This window comes from Perca fluviatilis, chromosome 6, assembly GCF_010015445.1.
Source record: "Perca fluviatilis chromosome 6, GENO_Pfluv_1.0, whole genome shotgun sequence".
In the NCBI taxonomy this organism is placed as follows: Eukaryota; Metazoa; Chordata; class Actinopteri; order Perciformes; family Percidae; genus Perca; species Perca fluviatilis.
In genome coordinates this window covers 3,868,746-3,890,949 of record NC_053117.1, presented here as the reverse complement: position 1 = coordinate 3,890,949, position 22,204 = coordinate 3,868,746, and the positions used below count along the sequence as shown (strand labels likewise).

General features: G+C 41.2%; 1 protein-coding gene across 3 annotated transcripts; it reads right to left on the bottom strand.

Annotated features, from left to right (window-relative positions):
- Window positions 1–1,294: 1,294 nt before the first annotated feature.
- Window positions 1,295–21,917, bottom strand: ccdc125 (coiled-coil domain containing 125). 3 transcript variants are annotated; one of them, XM_039802090.1, is made up of 12 exons: window positions 21,721–21,917; window positions 19,523–19,771; window positions 17,821–17,882; window positions 17,205–17,291; window positions 12,263–12,340; window positions 10,844–10,929; window positions 10,682–10,764; window positions 9,967–10,079; window positions 5,142–5,246; window positions 3,345–3,495; window positions 2,778–2,896; window positions 1,295–1,865 (listed from the first exon to the last, which is right to left on the bottom strand). In XM_039802090.1, exons 2-12 carry the CDS (start codon window positions 19,755–19,757, stop codon window positions 1,491–1,493), a joined length of 1,494 nt encoding a protein of 497 aa, XP_039658024.1. In that variant the 5' UTR covers window positions 19,758–19,771; window positions 21,721–21,917; the 3' UTR covers window positions 1,295–1,490. The 3 variants fall into 3 exon arrangements, with proteins under 3 accessions (XP_039658024.1, XP_039658023.1, XP_039658025.1); XM_039802089.1 differs by having other exon boundaries at window positions 19,523–19,757; XM_039802091.1 differs by having other exon boundaries at window positions 17,821–17,879; window positions 19,523–19,757.
- Window positions 21,918–22,204: the final 287 nt, after the last annotated feature.

Below are 22,204 nucleotides of genomic sequence, written 5' to 3'. Positions count from 1 at the left end.
CCTGATCATACTGAGTATCTGCCAATCCTGAGTGGGATCCCATTTACAATTTATAAGGTACAACTTTATAATAACCATCACTAATACATGGTAAACTGATGGCTAATTAAACTTTAGTTAATAGTTATTTTACTGTGAACAAACAATGAAATAATAAATAAATGATTAGTAATGTTATAACTTATGTTGTTTTAACATTGTATGTATCATATGTATGTATGTGTTGATGATTACCAAATGATTTGTAAGCCTTTAAGACATCGTTTTTAATCCGTTAATAAAACATGATCTGGATGCTGTTATAAAGTTGCAAGGGATGATTATAATACCTTGGTAATGGTTCATCAATACTCAGAATTAAAAAAACATATGACAATCTAACTATTAAGCCAGGACTCTCTGTCGCTGTGTGAACACATGACTGGTGGTGATTTGATGAGTATAGTATGAAAATGATATGAATCATATGGTCTGCACAGTGACCAAATCTCAACCCAACTGAACACCTGTGGCGGAGACTCTCCTCCACCATCCTCTAACATTCCTCCAGTTGGGAGAATCTATGATAAGGAGCACTGGAGCTGTTCTGGAGCCCAGGACTGAAACTACTCTACTCTACTACTAATAATTTACTTTTAATGCTATGCCCTGCAGTGCCCTGCTACGCCATGAACTACTACAACTACTGTTTCTAGTCATAGTTCCATTATTTTTACTCTTACTATAATTGCCACTGTTCATCACCCCCCCCAACCGGCACCGTCAGACACCGCCCACCAAGAGCCTGGGTCTGTCCCAGGTTTCTGCCAAAAAGGGAGTTTTTCCTCACCACTGTTGCACTAAATGCTTGCTCTTGGGGGAATTACTGGAATTGTTGGGTCTTTGTAAATTATAGTGTGATCTAGACCTACTCTATCTATCTATTTATCTAAAGTGTCTTGAGATAAAACTCGTGTTATGATTTGATAGTATAAATAAAATGTAATTCAAATTAAATTAATACAAAAAACAGTACCACTCTCCTAACAAAACTGTTCAATGTGTAATTGAACTTTGGCTTCAGATGACTCACAAAAGCCATTACTGTAGGCAGATAACATTTTTTTGTATAATAAATGTAAAAAACAGCACAATATGTTGCACCTAGCAGCACCATGCTACAGTAATCTACACGGATGACATCGTGTACAAGTCAAAAGAAGGATGGGTTTCCTCAGGAGGGGGGCTGCCGTCTCCCTTAGCGATTGCTAATTTCCAATGCCCGTCCCAAGAAGGGTCATTGTCAGCTGTTGTGTGGACTTCACTCACTTTTCTTTGAACATTCTTTTTTTTTGTCATGCATCAGCAACTACATGGATGTGCACAACATTGTCTTTTTTTGAACTAGGCGTTTGCATTGAGCCAGGTGGTGTATGCCAAAACCACGTCCTCCTATTTTAGAATACCCTGACTGCTGCGTCTCTGTCTGAGACAGGAGTCTGCTGTCTGGATCAGGACTCTGGTTGGTCGGATTTTTGGATTTCAGACTTGTGGTTTTTGTGGTTGGACTGTGGCTGGCTGTTGGACGGCGATGGGTCTGACAGCTCCTGTGGTTCAGTCCTGGACTCTGACAGACGCGCTGGGTGTCCCGGCTGATGCTGGGAATCTGGCAGCTGTTGCTGTGCATGGATGTTGGACTCTGATGAGACTTGGGCTTGTATCTTCGACTCTGATGTATTAGAACTTTGCTGGTTCTGGTTCTCTGATGGGTCTGCTGGCCGGCAATGTGAATCCAGATGCAACTGTCTCTGTAGCTCGTCTGCACTGTGGGCTAACATGATGCTCACCTTCCTCTGGTGGGCCAGGGCCTCCTCCTTGTCATTCAGCTACAGCAGGAAACACAGCATCAGTGAGTACTAGGGAGGAAAACCAACCTCTCTGGAGACAAAAAAACGCCTCAAGAATTATTACATGGTGACCTTTCACGAGCTTTAGCTCTACCAACTCCTCAGACAAACGTTCCTGCAGTCTAATAACAATGGTCAGTCTAAAAGGGGGTAAAGAACAAGTTACTGACACATTCTAGAAAAATGCTTTTTTTCTCCATTGGAACGTTTGGCCGTGCCGAGCCAAACCATGCCGCGCTGAGGGCTGGATATCCTTTAAAAATATTCAATACCAGTACGGATACCAATACTGTGACTTCAATACCAGTTCCTAAATGACAGACACAGACATTATTAGATCTTGGAAGAAGCATGCTGCATGCTGATTGGCTCACTGACGCTGATAAGATTTTCTCCTTAGGTATTGGAATTTGGTATTGAATGACGAGGCATATGTCCCATAACGATACTAAGATGCTGGTATCGGTATTGGAGAGTACTCCAGTTTATTCAGCGAGCCAATACAACTTAATTTTGCCAGTAAGAAAATCTACTTTAAAGTAGTACATCTTTTTCCGTTATGCCTGACTGTCAAACTGGATAATAAAAGAAAGTTCAATGGCATTCATTGTTTGTGTTTGTTAATGTTTCACAGAGAGTTTAACCATCACAGTCACATCCATACAGGGATAGTAGTATACTGCTGTTATACCATAACAAAATATATGACACACTGGTATCGGATCGGTACTCGGTATCGGCTGATATGCAAGTTCAGGTATCAGAATCGGTATCAGGAAGGAGAAAATGGTTTCAGACCTTCTCTAATAAGGACTTCCTCAGTCAATTAATACAGTCTCTGTGCAGAGAGCTGTAGATAACAGGCCGGCAAATATAAGAGGAGACACTAACCAAGTCCAGCAGTCGGTAGAGAGTCTCAGTCTCAGTCTCGGTCTCAGTCTCAGGCATCTTGGATGGCAGCAATCCTCTCAACCTCTGGCTTACACTGATTAAAGGACTGCTGTTAGCACCTGGAGGGAAAAAAACAGACACTGGTCTGATGTTTCCAATAAATGGGAGCTATGAGGCACTAAAATCAAAGATTATTTATAGCTAATATATAGCTAAACACAAATATCAGAGAATCCCTGGCTTTGACACAGACACCATCTGGTCTGAGAAGCACCCCTATCCAAGAAAAAAGTTCACCAGAATCCCTCTTCCTGTCTTTACTTTATGTTTACTTTTATTTTATTTAAGAAGGGATAATGCACATTAATTGAAAATGAGCACCATTTATTTTGTATGGCTTTTATTAATACATAGTAGCATTGTGACGTTTTCTGTTCTTCCTAACTTTTATGTATTATTTTTCTGATTTTGCTGTATTTTACAATCCTAGTAGCTCTGGTTGTTGCATTTTGATTTTGTTTCATGAATTCATTCAGTGGAGGGACATCACAGTGATAGCACACTTGCCTTCAGCTTTGCCCTGATTAGACTTCAGGATGTTGGCTTCAGCCAGCAGGAGGAAGTGCTCACTCCGTTTCCTCAGCTGCTGTTCAAAGGCGATGCGAAAAGCATCGGCGACCATCCACGCCTCCTCTCTCTTCAGACGCTGTGCATCCAGCTGGAACACACACACACATTTTAACCATTTATTTATGTCCACATGAAGAAAATTGTATAGGGACACAGATATTGCAGATGCAGTACAATCCATACGCAAACTCACGGACCAGTGGCATGCAGCAGGTCTTCACAATATAACTGAATAAGCACAATACTCAGTTCTTAAGGGCATACGTAGCAATGTCTCCACCATATGTGGCGGCTGCCAATAATAGCACATATGGACCAGTACATTGAAAGCTGTTTAGCCTCTTTTTGGCCAACCCAAGTTGTTGCAGCCCTCTTACTACCAACCTGTGTGTGTGTCCTAGGCTACACACACACACACACACACACACACACACACACACACACACACACACACACACACACACACACACACACACACACACACACACACACACACACAAATCAGAAAAGACTTTATTGCCACAATAAATAAAAAATGTTGCCTTGGTGAATACATAAACAAACAAACAAAAATAGTAAACATTAATATGGAAATAAACAACATACAGAAACAAATATATACATACAAAATAAGTGTTGCGTAAGGAAAAAGAGGCTGAGTCGGTTGACTGCACAGAATGGGCAAATAATACATAATATGTGCAATGGATGTACAAACCTACGAGGGAGTTAATAAAACATGATTATTGATGATGTGAGTAAACAGTCAGCAGAGGAGGAACTTATTAAACCAGGGGTCTCCAGAACTCAAACTATCTGGGGAATGAATGTTCTCTCCCACTTCAACACTCCACAGATACATACGGTACACTCAGCGACTCGTCCTTCCCTCTCCTTGTAGCTCTCATACTGCTCTGTAGGTTTCAGAAGAATAATGTCCCATCCCACTTGATTCCTGGAGAAATCTCTGCTCACACATGAGATAGTTCACATTAAAATATCAGCTGTCAGAAATGACCTGTGCTGCAGGTCAACATTTCTTTTTGGTTTAGAAAGAAACATTATTTAAAATGAATTAAATGAAATTGTCTCGTGCAAAGTTAGTTAACATTACCAAAAGTTAACTCTGAACCAAAAATAGATGTATGCATTTTTAGCACTAGTTGTCAGGAGGTTGTAAGGACAAAAATTCTTTTATTACAACTAGTCTATATCGACGACATTTCTAGGATTGCTCCGGTGCCGCCGAAATTCCGCCGGATGTCCCTCATTTCTCTTCCTTTGTGTTCTAACCTCCGGTGGATTTGTGAGGACTATGGTTAACTGCTCCTCAGATCTCTGCAGGGTAAATCCAGACAGCTAGCTAGACTATCTGTCCAATCGGAGTTTTCTGTTGCACGACTAAAACTACTTTTCCACCAAAACAAGTTCCTTCCCGAGGCTATTTAGCAGAGGCACCGTGGCTCCGTCCAGAGGTTAGTGTTACCCAAGACGATTGTGATTTAAAAAATGCCAATAAACCAGAGCACGTTTTTCACCCATCCAAGAATGTTGTGTGGACTAACCAGACCTTTCTCCGCAGCGCTGTGGAGGAAGGTCTGGCAATGCGAGACTATATTACATCTAACTAAGGCAGGGAAGCAGTTCAGAAAGCAACAAGGACTGAGGTTATATCTCAGGAACAACAATAGTGGTTGGTGAGCAAGAAGAAAAAGAAGAGGATGGAGCGTTTACCTCCTGTTGGAGCTGGACCAGCTGCTTCCTGCTGCCAGCCGCGGCACGACTGCACAGACACGCGTCAGCAGCACCGAGACACCGGCACGCCCCCAAAACTGCCAGCTGAAAACACAGACACCATGAAGACTTTACTCCCTCCTGTAAATTATAGAGTGGTCTAGACCTACTCTACCTGTAAAGTGTCCTGAGATAACTTCTGTTATGATTTGATACTATAAATTAAATTGAATTTATATTTATTTATTTATTACTTACATACTTCTACTCTTCTACTTTTTACAGCACTGCAAATTGTAGTCAATTACTTTTCAGATTAAGATTTTGCATTAAAAAACATTTGAGAAGCTTATAAAACACAGCCCATTATTAAAGATTAAACTTTTTTTGTTTGTGACCTCTTACAAACACCAGTAGTGTGTAGTGTGTCTATTCTCTTGTTTTAGATGTCTAGAAGTTGTTAGAAGTTCCACAAGACACAACTTCTCACTGATTCCAAGGTAAGATTATATTATATAGTATAGTGTTTTCACATACAGCTAATATTAGAGAAAAGTACAAAAACTAGGACAACAGATTTTTGTATATTGTCTTTTTTTGTTGCTTTATCTTGCTTTAACTGTGTATAATTTGGTCAGATATATCTTCACATTTTGTGTATGTTTTACCTGTGTGTTTGTTTGTTTGTTGTATTGCTTGTTTTTATCTTTTGTAGAGAAATTATCATGTTTTAGTTGTTTATTTTTTCCCTCTTTTTTAATATAGGAGGATGCTGAATAAGCCTTTCAGGATTCTTTCCTCTCCTGCACTGTAATTGCTTGTTTTTTAAATTATATTGTATGTATTTCATATGTTTGTGACATTAAACTAAACTATCAGAACTTTATTCTTCTTTCTGACCAAACAGAGCCACAGAGAACGCCACCTCCCACGCCCCACACACAGCCCTCTCCCACCTGGAAGCCAGGATGCTGTTTGTGGACTACAGGGCAGCGTTCCACACCAAAGTGTCCTCCTGGCTCCTCACTAAACTCCAGGATCTGGGCCTGAACACAGCACCGTGTGACTGGATACTGGACTTTCTGACGAACCGCCTCCTAGGGCTCACTACCAAATTCAATACTTTTTAGGCACCGACCGAATTGCCTCTAAAGTATAAAGTATTGAATAATGCCTCGTCATTCAATACCCAATTTCAAACTCTAAGGATTAAGTCTCATCAGTGTCAGTGAGCCAATCAGCATGCAGCATGCTTCTACCAAGATCTAATACTGTCTGTGATTGGCTGTGCAACGTTACACGTTGTAGAGACACGCAGGAGAAACTCTACGTTACACAGAGACGGCTCACGTAGTCGGAGCTGGAACATAAATAAAAAGATTTGTGCTGTAATGTTGTAATTTCTTTTTGTTGTATAAAATTGGTATCAAAAAAAGTATGGTTGTCCCTGAGCAGAGCTGCTCGCCTTGCGGCCCTCAGGAGGAGGGACAGGACCCCCAAAGCACGCACCAGCACAATGAGGTACAGCTTTTTCCCCCAGGCCACAAGACGGCTAAATAAACGGTATTTATATTCTTTTAACGATACCCAGCCCTACTGCCTCCAGGTGGTGAGAGTGGACAACCTCAGGGCTGTGTCCTCAGACCCCTTGTATTCCCTCTTCACCCACGACTACACGGCGAAGCAGGCTTCAAACACCATTGTGGAGTTTGCAGACGACCCAGCAGTTGTGCAGCTGATCTCCCGCGGGGACGAGACTGCCTACAACGCCTTGGAACAGTGGTCTCCCCGAATGTCTCCAAGACCAAGGGGGTCATTATAGATAACAGGAAGGGGGCACTCACCCACCAGTCACTGTCCACGGCTGGTGGAATGTAACTAAGTACATTTACTCAAGTATTGTACTTAAGTAAAAAACTTGAGGTACTTGTACTTTCCTTGTCTTTCTCTTTTCATGCCACTATCTACTTCTACTCTGCTGCATTTCAGAGAGAAATATTGTACTTTTTACTCCACTACATTGATCTGTTACAGCTTTAGTTACTAGTTACTTTACACATTAAGATTTATGCACACAAAACCCATGTAGTTTATAAAATATGATGTTTGATTCTAAAGTAAACTAGCCAACAATATAACGGCTACAAGTCCAGCTGAGATGATTAGACCATTAAACACACAACTGGTTGGATCCTTTACTCTTTCTACAATGGTTTCACACCTTAACTACATTCTCCTGAAGATACTTACACACTTTTAGTTAAGTAACATTTTCAATGCAGGACTTTTACTTGTAACAGAGTATTTTACATTGTGGTATTAGTACTTTTATGAAATAAAGGATCTGAATACTTCTTCCAGCACTGGCCGTGGAGATAGTGGACAAAATCAAATACCTGGGGGGTAAACATCCACAAGGACTTGACATGGGCCAGCAACAGTAGAACTGTTGTGAAAAAGGCCCAACAGCGTGTGTACGGCCTCAGGCGCCTAAAGAAGTTTGGCCTGAAGCCCCAAATCCTCAGGGACTTCTACTGGGGCACTACAGAGAGCCTCCTGACATGCTGCTTCTTCACCTGGTATGGCAGCTGCACCCGCTTGGACCGCAAGGAGCTGGGGAGGGTGGTGCACACGGCACAGCACATCTGCGTGTGAGATGTGGACCAGGGGTGCCTCGGGAAGTCCCTGAGCAGAGCTGCTTGCCCTGCGGCCCTCAGGAGGAGGGACAGGACCCCCAAAGCACGCACCAGTACAATGAGGTACAGCTTTTTCCCCCAGGCCACAAGACTGCTAAATAAATAACACACACACACACACAAACACACACACACACCCACACCCACACACACTCACACAAAGTGCAATCCCAACTGCAATATCCACTGTCTTATACCTTCAATGTATATATTCTTTTAATGTCTCTTATATTTTGTAGTTATATTTTATTCTATTGTATTTTATGTCTTTTTATAGTTGCTGTTCTCTAAAGGGTAACTTTGTGTCTTTTTTAAATTTCCTTTTGGATTTTATATAAAGGTATTTCACACATTTGTACTTGTATAACCAGAGGGAAAACCAACATCTTGAATCTTGAATCATTAATAATCTCCCGACCCCTCCAATTGATCTGGTGACCCTTTGGAGGGCCCGACCCCTAAACTAGATAAAGTAGTAGAAGTAGCTCCACCTGGAGCAGCTCCAACAGTAACATGCTGCTCTAACATTGATGATTCTAATAATGTTAAACAGAATCAGATATCAGTCACAGGAGACATGTTACTGCATATGTACTTCTACTGCTGACCATAGCTGCCAACACTCCCGTTTTTCCCGGGTTTCTCCCGTTTTTTAGCCCTATCTCCCAGACCTTTCTCGGTTTGTTATTTCTCCCTGGAAACTCCCATAATTTGCACGGCCCAAACTCCTTTATAAATAATCAGACCAATATGTTTGTCTAATGTTGACTAGTTGCCAGATCTTGTATGAAACGCATCCTAACACCATATACAATTTTCAACCCGTTTGTCACCTCAACCTGGCAACCTATAACCCAGTTGATCTCTGTGCAAGCTTTGCGGAAAGTTCAGACCCGAAAGCGAGCCGATAAAAACAGCAGGTGAAGGGCGGTGTTCCTGCAAAGAAATCGAAACATAGCTGTAAATTTCAACATGTTGGGCGCAACAATCTACATGCATCTTACCGAGTCAGATCGACAACGGTTTTTGTAAGGTGTGTTGCATTGATTTTTATGTAGCGCACGGTGGGGAAAATGACATCACCCAGCACATTAAAACACAGCGGCACCATCGCGCAGAAGAGGCACATAAGGGCACACAGGCGATTTCATCCTTCATCACGAAAGAACAGACAGAGGCAGAACACGTGAAGCAAGCTGAACTCAAGATGGCAATGTTGGTAGCACAGACTTACAGTACACTTAACCCCCGCAGAAATCTCCCGGATTTTGAAAACCAAAAGTTGGCAGGTATGCTGCTGATACTTACTACTAAGTACATGAAGTTGGTGATACTTTTGTACTTTTAGTAGAATTTTAAATGCTTAGACTTGCAATGGAGTATTTTTACATTGTTGTTTTGGTACTTTTACTTAAAAGGTGCAGTAAGTGATGCAAAGCGTGTTGATATTTGAACTCAACTGCCAAACAAATATCACCCCTTCAGAAGCTCCGCCCTCCAGATATATACGGACAGATAACTACTGGCCGGCCGGCACATTCACATGCTGCCTCCCCCCTCCCCCCTTGCTGATTGGCTGGAATAGTGTTTTGTGGCTCGTGCACTCCTTTCTGTTTGTTTTCCATTTACACAGGCGGTAGATGCGTTCCCTAGCCCAATCCCCACTCCCCATGCCTAAACCTAACTACATCAACACATCTAGCAGATCCGATCTAGCATCTACCCACTTCCAGGGCTGTGTATTAACCCCAGCATTTTTTTTAGCACACACAGATAATAGAGAGCTAGGTGAGCGTGAGGAGATATTTGCTGAATTTTACAAAAAGTGTGTTGGATTCACATCACTTACTATACCTTTTAAGCAAAGGATCTGAATACTTCCTCCCCCACATCTTATTTTTGCCCTGTGGCAGCCTGGCAGGTTGCTCTGACCCCAGAGGAACACTGCAGAACATCATGTCATTTCACATGATTACACAGAGAGCGCGTCAAGTTTGCATCATGTAAAATGATCCAATTTTCCAGCGAAATGTGCCACTGACAGTTACTTTGAAAGGAAGATGTACTAAGCGGTATCCTTCTCGCTCTCTCTCTGTCTGTGTGTGTAATGTTGATTGGTGCTCTCTCACCTCCAGAAGACTTGCGTCTCTCTCTGGGCTGTAGTGAGGTTTGGTTTCTTGGTAAGTTCTCTGCTCCTTCACACTCAGCATGGAGAGAAGCTCCACGCACTGCCGACTAAGAGCTGCAAACACACACACAATGTTGATGATGACGATTAAATCAATTCCATTTGGTGATTAAACATTGGGTTGAGATTAGGGCTGGGCAATATATCGATATTATATCGACATTGATATATGAGGCTAGATATTGTAGTACATTTTGGATATTGTAATAACGTGATATGACATATGTTGTCTTTTCCTGGTTTTAAAGGCTGCATTACAGTAAAGTAACTTACCAGACTGTTCTAGCTGTTTTGTTATTTGCCTTTACCCACTTAGTCGTTATATCAACATTATTGATGATTATTTATGAAAACTCACATCGTGTTAATATTTTGTGAAAGCACCAATAGTCAACCCTACAATATCACCGCAATATCGACATTGATGTATTTGGTCAAAAATAACGTGATATTTGATTTTCTCCATATCGCCCAGCTCTAGTTGAGATTATTTAGCCAGTTGTGAACGTTGGTGAGTTGGAGTCCCACTCGGGTTGGGAGCGGCAGGAGGTTTGGTGACTCCACACACGGACTTCCACTTCACTTCACAGAAGGAGATGATCTGTCCAGACATGTCTAGGTCCCCTTAAAAGGATTCTACATTATTCAGCACTTACTGGAATGTTCTGCCCGGAGCTTCTGGATCTCTCTCTCTCTCTCCTCCAGTTTGTCGGTCAGAGTCTTGTTCTCACTCCAAATTCTGAGTACAACAACAACAAAGTTATAATACAAACCAATGAAAATAGCACAGCCATGTGTGTTTGTGGAGTAAACCCAACCTGTTGTATTTCTGCTCCCAGGATTGTTGAGACTTCTTCATCTGGACCTGGATGAAGCTGAGTTCCCACTGCAAGCTGTTCGCCTCCTGCAACACATCATGATTGGCATATTTTCTTTACCTTTTCTCCGCCACATGCATCTATTTTTATGTATAAGGTTATAGAAATAGTCTCTGGTTATATACAAGCCGAGATATAAAATCCCACACCTTTACCATGACAAAATATTTGCATGGCCATATACACAGTTCTTCTTCCTGGCCCGTGTTCTCTGAACATGGCTTAATTAATCAGGACATAAACAACATTTTGTTATCCAGTTAAAAGTATCCTGTTAATTCATGTGTAGCCAATTTGTTCTAAAACCTAAACGGAGAATTTATTTTCTGTTCTCTTGAATAACTGACCAATTTCTTTTCGAGGTTCAGTAACTTAAATAAAAAAAATGTATTTCAACCCAGGTGTATCCACTGTATACCTGTGGTGCAAATACATTTCATATATTCTAGTACAAACATCCAATCATTCTGTCTTATTTAAGTCATATACTTTTAAATACATTTTGCTCAGAGTATCCCTAACTTAATTTGAATTGGTCTTTTTATAAATTGTATTTTATTGTTTTTATCCACTACAGATATGAGCATAACAACAAACAAGAAATACATCATAGAAGGTGAAGTAACCACATAAGCCACGTGTTTAAAAATTGCAAAACCAAGAACACAAATCTAGATCTAGATGAGTCAGGGCTGGGGATTATCATGAGGAAGAAGACAAATACATGTATCATTTTAACGTAAGTCTCTAATCCACAAAGCACAATTCCTGGGTAGGTATTAGCAGAGACAAATGAGGTGGTTTGGGCATCTGGTGAGGATGCCCCCTGGGCGCCTTCCTAGGGAGGTGTTCCATGCACGTACAGCTGGGAGGAGGCCTCGGGGAAGACCCAGGACTAGGTGGAGGGATTATATCTCCAACCTGGCCTGGCCACACCCCGGGATCCCCCAAGCAGAGCTGGTTAATGTGGCTCGGGAAAGGGAAGTTTGGGGTTTTGGGGATGACATTTATGTACAATACAGTGAACTATATTTACTGTCCTCCATTTGAGTGTGAAATGTATTCACTGTAGGCTATAGCATAAAAGTAAAAGTAGCATTTACATTACTTTCTGCTAACAATCCCACAACACAATTTACATTCACGTTTTATAGATGTTAAAATGATTGTCATTCACAATGTAGCCTAACTGTAAACAGAGAAATGTCTCTTTATACCACCATTTCTTGTGATATTACACGTTTCCTTTGATAAACCGGAACAGAGCAGTTAGTTCCTGGCTGTTGAGTAGAAACCTGCTATAGAGAGTCAAAGCAAACAGACCAAGCCCTTGTTTGAGCAGCCTGCATGTACACTTACCTTCTCCAGAGCTTTGGCCCTCGCCTCACTTTTCTGCAGCAGACTTTTAGTGTGACTCGTGGCTTTGTCAAGAATGGCCTGTGAAGAAGAGCAGTCTTTAGTCATCGGCTGAACAGAGTCTCTGTAGGTTTTAATACTTCTTTCTCTCTGACTTAAGGCAACTGCTTAACGATGTGATAATATCTTCGCAACGCAACACACGCTGAATCCTTTCATGGGCAACCAAACCAGAACATCTGCACTTCGTCAATTGTACGCCGTAGTGTACGCCATAGTTTTGTGGGGCTATTTTTTGGTATCTGGTGCGAGTGATTGAAAAATTGACCGTGGCATGACTAATTAAAAATGCAGGATGTCCTGTGTTGCGCTAGTGACGATTTTCTCTGACCAATCACTGGTCTGCAGTGTTTTAACTTTTTCTAGTATCGGCACAGGTCATACCAAAAAAAAAAAAAAAGTATCGAAGAAGTACCAGGTACTATTCGGAACTTTTGCTAATGTAAAACTACGGTGGCCGGGAAGTGCAATGCAACATTACAAAGAATGAAACACTTTTACATTTTGGAAAACAAATTTACATTTTGGAAAACAAAATAACATTTTAGAAAACAAATTTACATTTTGGAAAACAAAATGACATTTTCGAAAACAAATTTACATTTTGGAAAACAAAATAACATTTTAGAAAACAAATTTACATTTTGGAAAACAAAATAACATTTTAGAAAACAAATTTACATTTTGGAAAACAAAATAACATTTTCGAAAACAAATTTACATTTTAGAAAACAAATTTACATTTTGGAAAACAAAATAACATTTTAGAAAACAAATTTACATTTTGGAAAACAAAATAACATTTTCGAAAACAAATTTACATTTTAGAAAACAAATTTACATTTTGGAAAACAAAATAACATTTTAGAAAACAAATTTACATTTTGAAACAAATTTACATTTTAGAAAACAAATTAACAAGATGCAAAACACTTTTACCAGTCCGACAATTTACAAATGACAGATTCGATGTACCGGTCGATCCAGATCCTTTAGAACCATAACCAGCGGGGACACGCTCCGTTGAGCCTGGATCTGTTCTCGGGCTCCTCCCTCGGCGCCGCTGGTCTCCAGCTGTGGTCGTTTGCTCCCAGGAATGGGCAGTGCTCAGGTCCTAGCTGCAGCGGACTGCTCCCCTGCTGAACCGCCGGCTTCGCGTCCTGTTTCCAATTCTGTCGGTCCATAAAAACTCCAAACACCACCACCGTAAGCACCATAAACCATCCGCCATATACTCACAACAACACAAATTACTGCGCTCACCAACAACACCTCATCACTTCGGTATGTGGTACATTCCCTTTCCGTGAAGAATCTGTCATTTGTAAATTTGTTTCGGGACTGGTAAAAGTGTTTTGCATCTTGTTAATTTGTTTTCTAAAATGTTATTTTGTTTTCCAAAATGTAAATTTGTTTTCCAAAATGTAAATTTGTTTTCCAAAATGTAAATTTGTTTTCCAAAATGTAAATTTGTCTCAAGCTTTGTAAAAGTGTTTCATTCTTTGTAATGTTGCATTGCACTTCCCGGCCACCGTATAAAACCTAGGGCTGGTCAATAAATCGATTTTAGCGATTAACTCGAAAGTGTCGTTAACATCGATTTGTTTAAATGAAAATCGTTTTTCTCCTGAACATCCGCCGACGCTCCCCTCTGGGCTCCCGTAGTTCCGAACAGGCTCAGCCCTCCCCCCGCGCGTTTGGTTTGCCATAGAGATACACAAACAACATGGCAGCGACAGGGACTAACATTAATTATTTTCTTACTAGTCGTTTCATGACTTACTTAACCGTAATCTCCGCCGAAATGACCGGCAGCTCGTGGTTCTCTGTCCCCGGCTGAGAGTCACCTATTCTCGGATAACTGAACCACCAGCTACCGCTGACTTGACGGAGCACCAGAGGCGGTGTTGAGGAACTCTGTTGTGGCTCAACACATCTACTAAATGTCGCTGATATGACGAGCTGTGACGGAGGTCTGTAGCGGCTTAAACAACTAGCAATCGCCGCTGTGTAGCACAGAGCTCCTCTTCAACGTTTTTTTTTACCGCTAGTTACTACGAAGGAGCTTGCTACAGGTATGCTACATTCATGAGACCATGGGATGTTAATGTACGTTACTCAGCAACAGGTGAAAATAGGGTAAAAATGATTTGAACTTTTAGGCGAGGAACGAGAAGTGAATTACCTGTATGTGTGAAAACAGCTTTATCTCACACATCTGTTTTGAATATATAGCTTTATTATATAATGTTGTCATTCCCCCCCAAAACAATGGTAGGGAAAACACTCAAACCAATTTATATTTCCACAAAATTGGCATGAATAATTATAATGGTATACATGCCCCATGTGTGTGTATGAGTCAAAATAAAATTAAGTTAAAACTTTTTTTGAACAATTTCTTTGTCATCTGCAAATTGATTTTAAGTAGGGGTGGAAAAAAATTGATTTAAATCTTAAATCGGGGATCTGCGTTGATTCGAAGAACAAAGCCGTAACATGCAGTGGAAACACAGAAATATAACTAGCAGGTGTGTAGAACTGTCCTAAGGCGATTATTTTACAATATTGCCTAAATCTATAAATATCTACTGATAAACATCTGCTCTCATCTTCCATGAACTAGAAGCAGTCGTTTAATCTGTAATGTAGAGGCAGAGACTGGAAATAGGGGAAGAGAGAAGATAAAAATACCTAAAACACTTTAAATGTATTTTTATTTTGTTTATCTACATTTGTGTATGTCCTTTGGTTGTGGTTTTTATTTAAGCCATTACAGGTTTCTACCCTCACATGTATTTTTGTATTTCTTCAATGAAATTAGTTGTTTTTATGTTCTGTGAAACAAATAAATTAAACTAAACTAAATAAACTAAAACTAAACTATGATAAAATGCAAACAAAGGTCCCAAGGCTAGAATCGAACCGGGGTTGAAGTACTGGGATGTTGAAGTAATGTGGCATGTGCTGGAACCATTTGGCTACCAAGACGCTCCAAAATAGCAGTCTTAAAGGGTCCCAAGTGGACATTGCCTTATGGGATCACAAGAGAAACACATTGAGAACCACTGTGTTAGACCACTAGGTCAGGGGTTCCCAAACTTTTTCACTTGGAGGACCCCTATCTGACAAATAACACCACAGACCCCCATTTGATTAGACTTTGTCCCAGGGGCCTCCATCTGATAGGATTTTTAGTTTTAGATGATTAATTACAAAAACAGTCCAAAACGGTCATACATTCTGTCATTGTGTAACTTATGGATGGCATTATAGTGAAAATAAATGATATGACGTTTCGTTCAGGACCCCTGGAACAGACCCCTGCCCTGGACCTAGGTAACACTGCTAAGCAGCATTCCTGATGGATACTTGCTTCATGTCTGGGCGCTCTTGTGATTGTGACTGAACTACAGAGTAGTGAGGTGTGAGATGCAGTGTTGAGTGTTGAGTGTGTGTGTGTGTGTGTGTGTGTGTGTGTGTGTGTGTGTGTGTGTGTGTGTGTGTGTGTGTGTGTGTGTGTGTGTGTGTGTGTGTGTGTGTGTGTGTGTGTGTGTTTGTGTGTGTGTGTGTATCTGCAGGTGCCCGGCGAACTCTGATGGATTTACACCAACATCAACAACAACACTGGACCGGACTGAGACTTCAGGGGAAACTTGCATGCCTTCCCTTTGCTGATCACTCTGTGTCTCACTCATTCCTCAAGAACACTGCACTCAATGAGGACATTCTCACATTCACAGTAAAAGCCAGATTACAAGTCCTCCCTACCAGACTCAACCTCTCTATCCCACAACTCAGGTCCCTCATTGTTTGCATCATAGTTCAGAACATATCACTGAAACTCTGTCTCACATCCTAAAAGGTTGCCATGCCTACAAAGGAATGTACATAGTACGTCATGACAGAATAGTAGACCTCATAGTGAAAGACATATCAAACCATTTACCTCTCTCAATAAGAATGTACAAACATTCTCAGGTAAAACCATCCATGTTTCAGCATTGCAGTAGTAATCTTAGTACTTTCTTACATCTGGTTGCTAATACACCAGATGTAGTTATTATTAATGAGGAGTCCAGTGAGGTGCACATTTTGGAGGTAGGCTGCAGCTTTGATTCCAGCATGGAGGAGTCTTTCTACACCAAGGTAGTTAAATACCAACCACTCCTAAACACCATCTCAGAGCTGGGCTATAGGTGCACACACTACACGTTTTCATATTTGGTAGCCTAGGAAACACACACAGGTTCGTAGTAAGAGGGCTGCAACAACTTGGAATGGCCAAAAAGAGGGCTAAACGGCTTGCAAAATACTGTGCCATATCTGCTATTATCGGCAGCCGCCACATATGGCGAAGACGCTGCTACTTATACCCTTAGGAACCAAGTATTGTGCTACCTATACCCTCGGGAAGTGAGTATTGTGCTACTTATCCTCTTAAGAAGTGAGTATCGTGCTAGTTATCCTCTTAAGAAGTGAGTTTTGTGCTACTTATCCTCTTAAGAAGTGAGTATTGTGCTACTTATCCTCTTAAGAAGTGAGTATTGTGCTACTTATCCTCTTAAGAAGTGAGTATTGTGCTACTTATCCTCTTAAGAAGTGAGTATTGTGCTACTTATCCTCTTAAGAAGTGAGTATTGTGCTACTTATCCTCTTAAGAAGTGAGTATTGTGCTACTTATCCTCTTAAGAAGTGAGTATTGTGCTACTTATCCTCTTAAGAAGTGAGTTTTGTGCTTGTAAGTGATATTTTGAAAATATGCTGCGTGCCACTGGTCCATGAGTTTGTGTCTTGTATTGTACTGCATCTGTAGTTTTTGTGTCCCTGTACTATTTTTCTATATGTGGACATAAATAAATGGTTAAAATGTGTGTTGCTCTACCTTCCCCTGTAAGATCTTCAGAGCTTCGTATTTGCCTTCAAGGTACCGATGTGCCACCTCCAGCTCACAGCATAAAACGTCTATCACCTGTTAACAGAGCAGAAGCATCAGTTACAGTCTGCGAGGCTGGAGTCACATGGTCACAAGTCTGGCATAGCCAGACCTTCCTCCACTGGGCTGTGGAGGAGGGTCTAGCTAGTCCACACAGCATTCCTGAATACCTGAAAAACATGCTCTGGTTTATTGGCATTTTAAACCAATCACAATCGTCTTGGGTGGAGCTAAGCACCGTACGGAGCCACGGTGCCTCTGCAAAATAGTCTCAGGAAGGAACTTGTTTTGGTGGAACATGTGTGCGTTCAAAAGTAATTTTAGTTGTGCAACAGAAAATTCAGACTGGACTGATAGTCTAGCTAGCTGTCTGGATTTACCCTGCAGAGATCTGAGGAGCAGTTAACCATAGTCCTCACAAATCCACTGGAGGTTAGAACGACAACACAGAGACAGAGGAAGGGGACGGACATCTGGCCGAAAATGAGGGATATCCCGTGGTATGGTAGTGGATAAAGACTACGTGGGCAGTTATATCAGATATAGTTTGTCTTTTTTTTCCTACCTCAGTGGCTTCCTGTAGTCGGTCTTTCAGCTCGTCTTTTGACAGGTCAACCAGGGTGCCTGCTGATTCACAAAAAGTGAACTCATGCATTAGAGGTCATAGTAATTGTCTTGTAGTTGTGTATGAAGAAGCAGTTGGAGCTATATTCAAGGACACCTTTGCAAAGTGACGTCTTCAAAAAACTCCAAACGGCTGTTTCAGGGTCAGCAATTGGGGTGGGGATTAACTTGCAACTGGAATAAAATTTTTGGCACTGATCCCTCATAACTGTGTATGTGACCTGAGATGCTGCAGAGTGTTTCTGAATGTTAGAGCAAAGACCAGCAACACATGCCATTATATCAGCATATGACAAGCTGGACTTAACAGGCATGGTGTTGCTTCAGACATCAAACTTCACAATAGAAACAGAAGGTAAGTCTTGTGTAAACACTATTTGAATATCAACTGAACATATTATGGACTGACCAATCCCAGTTTAAATCTCTTTAATCTAACAACTGAGCAGACTGCAGAGGGCCCAACGACACACGCAACGACTTAATATTTAGAGCTTTAACAATGATCACTGACGCTTTTCTGGACTGGAAAACTAATTCAACATCCAAGTTCTGACAGGATTCTCCCATCATGCAACACTGTGGGGACATACACTAAATTAGGTTTGAATCATTTAATTCTTCTTTGTGTGGGGCCAAAACTGTTTCAAATCAAATGAATACATTTGGTGTCTGAATGATACTATTCTATTGTATTAATGTATTTTTCTTTGGCAAAATTATTCTTATTCTTGAAGGAAAGAAGAAGAATAGCAAAATAACAGCTGATTCAAACTTTAGAACAGTAGTGTATATATACTTTAATTATCACAGTTAGGAAATAATCTTAACCGAAAAACCTCCTATAGTTTTATATGGAAACCAAGTTTCAAAATGATCAATTATGATCACAGATTCAGCAGTGCTCCGAACAACCTACCTATCTCCTCACTAATTATACCTTCCCATAATTCCTAAATATTTCCCAAAATGCCGATCTTACTGGACGCTAATTGTCCACTTTGGGCCAGAGTCAGTTTAAAGGCTTCACACTGTGAAAATCCTATCCTGGTTTAAGACCAAAGCAAAAAAAATTGTTAAAAAATGTTTTTCTTTTATATCCATGAGTATTGTGCATTCCTTTATTAACAAAATGTATGTTTTGATTGAAGTGTTGTCTGCTATAACAATTGAAGGTGAAATGAGATAATTGGATGGTATCCTGCCTGCATTGGGCCATTTGATTCTTGTTTAACTCCTTTGTTGCAGTAAAGGGTCAGTTGACAGATGATAGGGTTTCCCCCTGAAAAGTTGTTAAGCCCGGTGGCAAGTGTCTTTTTTTCCGACTGGGGCCAGTCACAGACTGATGACAGCATTCATGTAGAGCCCAATAGTTTCTGTGATAACACAGAATCAATAACAGAATCAAGAGTGGAATCGCAAAATTGAGAATTTAAAAAAGCTAAACACAGATTCCATAGGGCCCTACATTAAGTCAGTGCTAAAAGCTTTGAAAATATGACGTTTAAGTTTCCAACCAAGCTGCCCCACCATAACTGTAGTTTAAAAAAACGTCTTAAAGATACATGAACAGATAATCCCCAGTGGCTTAGGTGGGCCAACAGGCTTGCAATGGACTGGGGGGAAACCCTGGATGTTCCTACCGGAGAGTGGCAGCTTCCAGCGGGCTCTCTGCTGCTGTGTCTCTGCAGTCTTCAGTCCGGGGATCCAGGCCGCCTCTCCCGGCTCTGTTCGGGACAGCAGCGTCTCTGTGAGTCCTACAAAGCTTTGGCTCTTCTTCCTGGTGGAGTTGGGTGCTGCTTTGACTCCCATCCCGTCCCCCAGGTCTCCCTCCACCATATCATCATCCAGGCTGCGGGCCTCACTGGTCTCCTGCATCTGCACCCATCAAACTTACATATAAGCCACATATTGGTTTGCTCAAACTTCAATGGTCATTTTATAATGAAGATAGAGGAGGTGTGTTGGATAAGATCTGGGACTCTGTACTTACATTATTTCCTAGAATCAAAATATGTGGGACACAAGTGTGTGGGACACTAGGGATTAGGTCATTACTCAATAATGAACTTGCTGTGGTCCAGGTTGCTGCTGGTAAAGTAAATAAGAGTATTTCCCATTTAAAGCCATGTCGGAAATGATATATGTTTGGCCATCACTTTTTAGATTTTAAACCTTTAAAATGTCTCTTCGTAGGCCAGAATGACAGGTGGAACTGTCTGGAAGAAGCTACATCATGGCCAAGTCTTTAAAGGTCCCATGGCATGAAAATTTCACTTTATGAGGTTTTTTAACATTAATATGCGTTCCCCCAGCCTGTCTATGGTCCCCAATTGGCTAGAAATGGTGATAGGTGTAAACCGAGCCCTGGGTATCCTGCTCTGCCTTTGATAAAATGAAAGCTCAGATGGGCCGATCTGGAATCTTCTCCTTATGAGGTCATAAGGAGCAAGGTTACCTCCCCTTTCTCTGCTTTACCCGCCCAGAGAATTTGGCCAACCCATGAGAGAGAGACATCATGGCTTTCAAACGAGAAAAGTGGCAGTTGGTCAAGACCACACCCCCACTCTCCACCTTGCCCCCCCTCTCTCCTCCTCAATAGCTAGTAGTGATGTGACAACCGGCTCTTTTACGCGAGTCGGTTCAACCGGACGGTTGTTGGTTGGCGAACCGAGTCTATAGATTCGGTCAACGGTTCACGTGCTGCGGCATCCGGCTACTCCCGGTCGGCAGTAGCCGGGTGCCCGCCCGGTCTCCTCGTGACAGCCTGTAACATTCACTTCTCTAACATTTAACTTAACATAACTAAGATAACATGTGTATTTGTATGTGATGCACTTCCCAATCAATAATGTGTGAATTTCCGAACACAATCACCTAAGATGCATCAGAAACAATGCTTGGTTAATAACTAAAACTTGCCGAGAACCGTTAGACAAACCGTTTGCTTATATACTCGAGCGGTTGTTAACGGTTACATTCGGTCTCGACTCTCGGAAGTGCAGACTCTCGGCAGTAGCCGTGTGCACGGTCTCTACAACTCTCTTAACAACTCTTTCGGTCCATTGAATCGTGCTGCTCGAGGTAGCCCATTTCCTGATTGATTCTACCACCACTCCAGTGGAGGCGCTAATGAGGTAAAAAACAGGAGTGAGTCGGTTCATTGACGTATGGCACTCGATTCTCCCGGCTCAGTGACACGAATCGGGTTAATAACCGGCTCTTCGGTCAGTTCGTCATCACTAATAGCTAGAGACACAAAAATGGCACATCCTAAGGAAAGCTCATTGTGGGACTGGCTCTAGTGGCTGTAATTCTGCACCAAGGCTGAATTTCGGGAAAGAGACTTCAGATACAGTATTAGGGGACCACTAAGGTCTATATAAAAGAGACTTCAGATACAGTATTAGGGGACCACTAAGGCCTATATAAAAGAGACTTCAGATACAGTATTAGGGGACCACTAAGGCCTATATAAAAGAGACTTCAGATACAGTATTAGGGGACCACTAAGGTCTATATAAAAGAGACTTCAGATACAGTATTAGGGGACCACTAAGGCCTATATAAAAGAGACTTCAGATACAGTATTAGGGGACCACTAAGGCCTATATAAAAGAGACTTCAGATACAGTATTAGGGGACCACTAAGGCCTATATAAAAGAGACTTCAGATACAGTATTATCTTTAACTTAACAAGACTATGGCTCATCGAGATGGCATCGTCACTATAGTCTCTAGCCATTACATTTATGGAAAATACCAAAACCTGAACTATACATTTGTTACAGAAATGTCCCTTTATTCACAATTCGTGTTTCTGTCCGTACGTCCTCTTACCTGGAACTTTGAAGCAGTAGCGCGATATTCCTTGGTGCTTTCCCGCCTCCAGCGATACACGGACAAACACAACGCTTAGTAAAGATGAATCCCAGTGTTACTACCATAGACTGTTAATATTCATATTTACGGTCAACGGTTACTATCGCCAGCTTTCGCATACTAATAGAAAGGCTGCTAGGTGAATCACTTCCTGTCAAAACACCTGCAGCGGCAAGCCAGACGCAGGTAACACCAACTACTTCCGGTCATTACCTTGAAAATAAAACCCCTATATTTTAATATTTAAAAAAAAAAAAGCACGACGCAGGTAATAACTAGCTTACTCCCACAATAATCCGTAAACATAATTAACATTTCATCTATTAATATCAATTAATTACCACAATTTAAACATTGACAGAAAACTATAATTTAAACTTCTGTTGTCAGCCTTATTTATTAATGCATGCACTATTGGTGCATACTTCAAATAAAAATATTG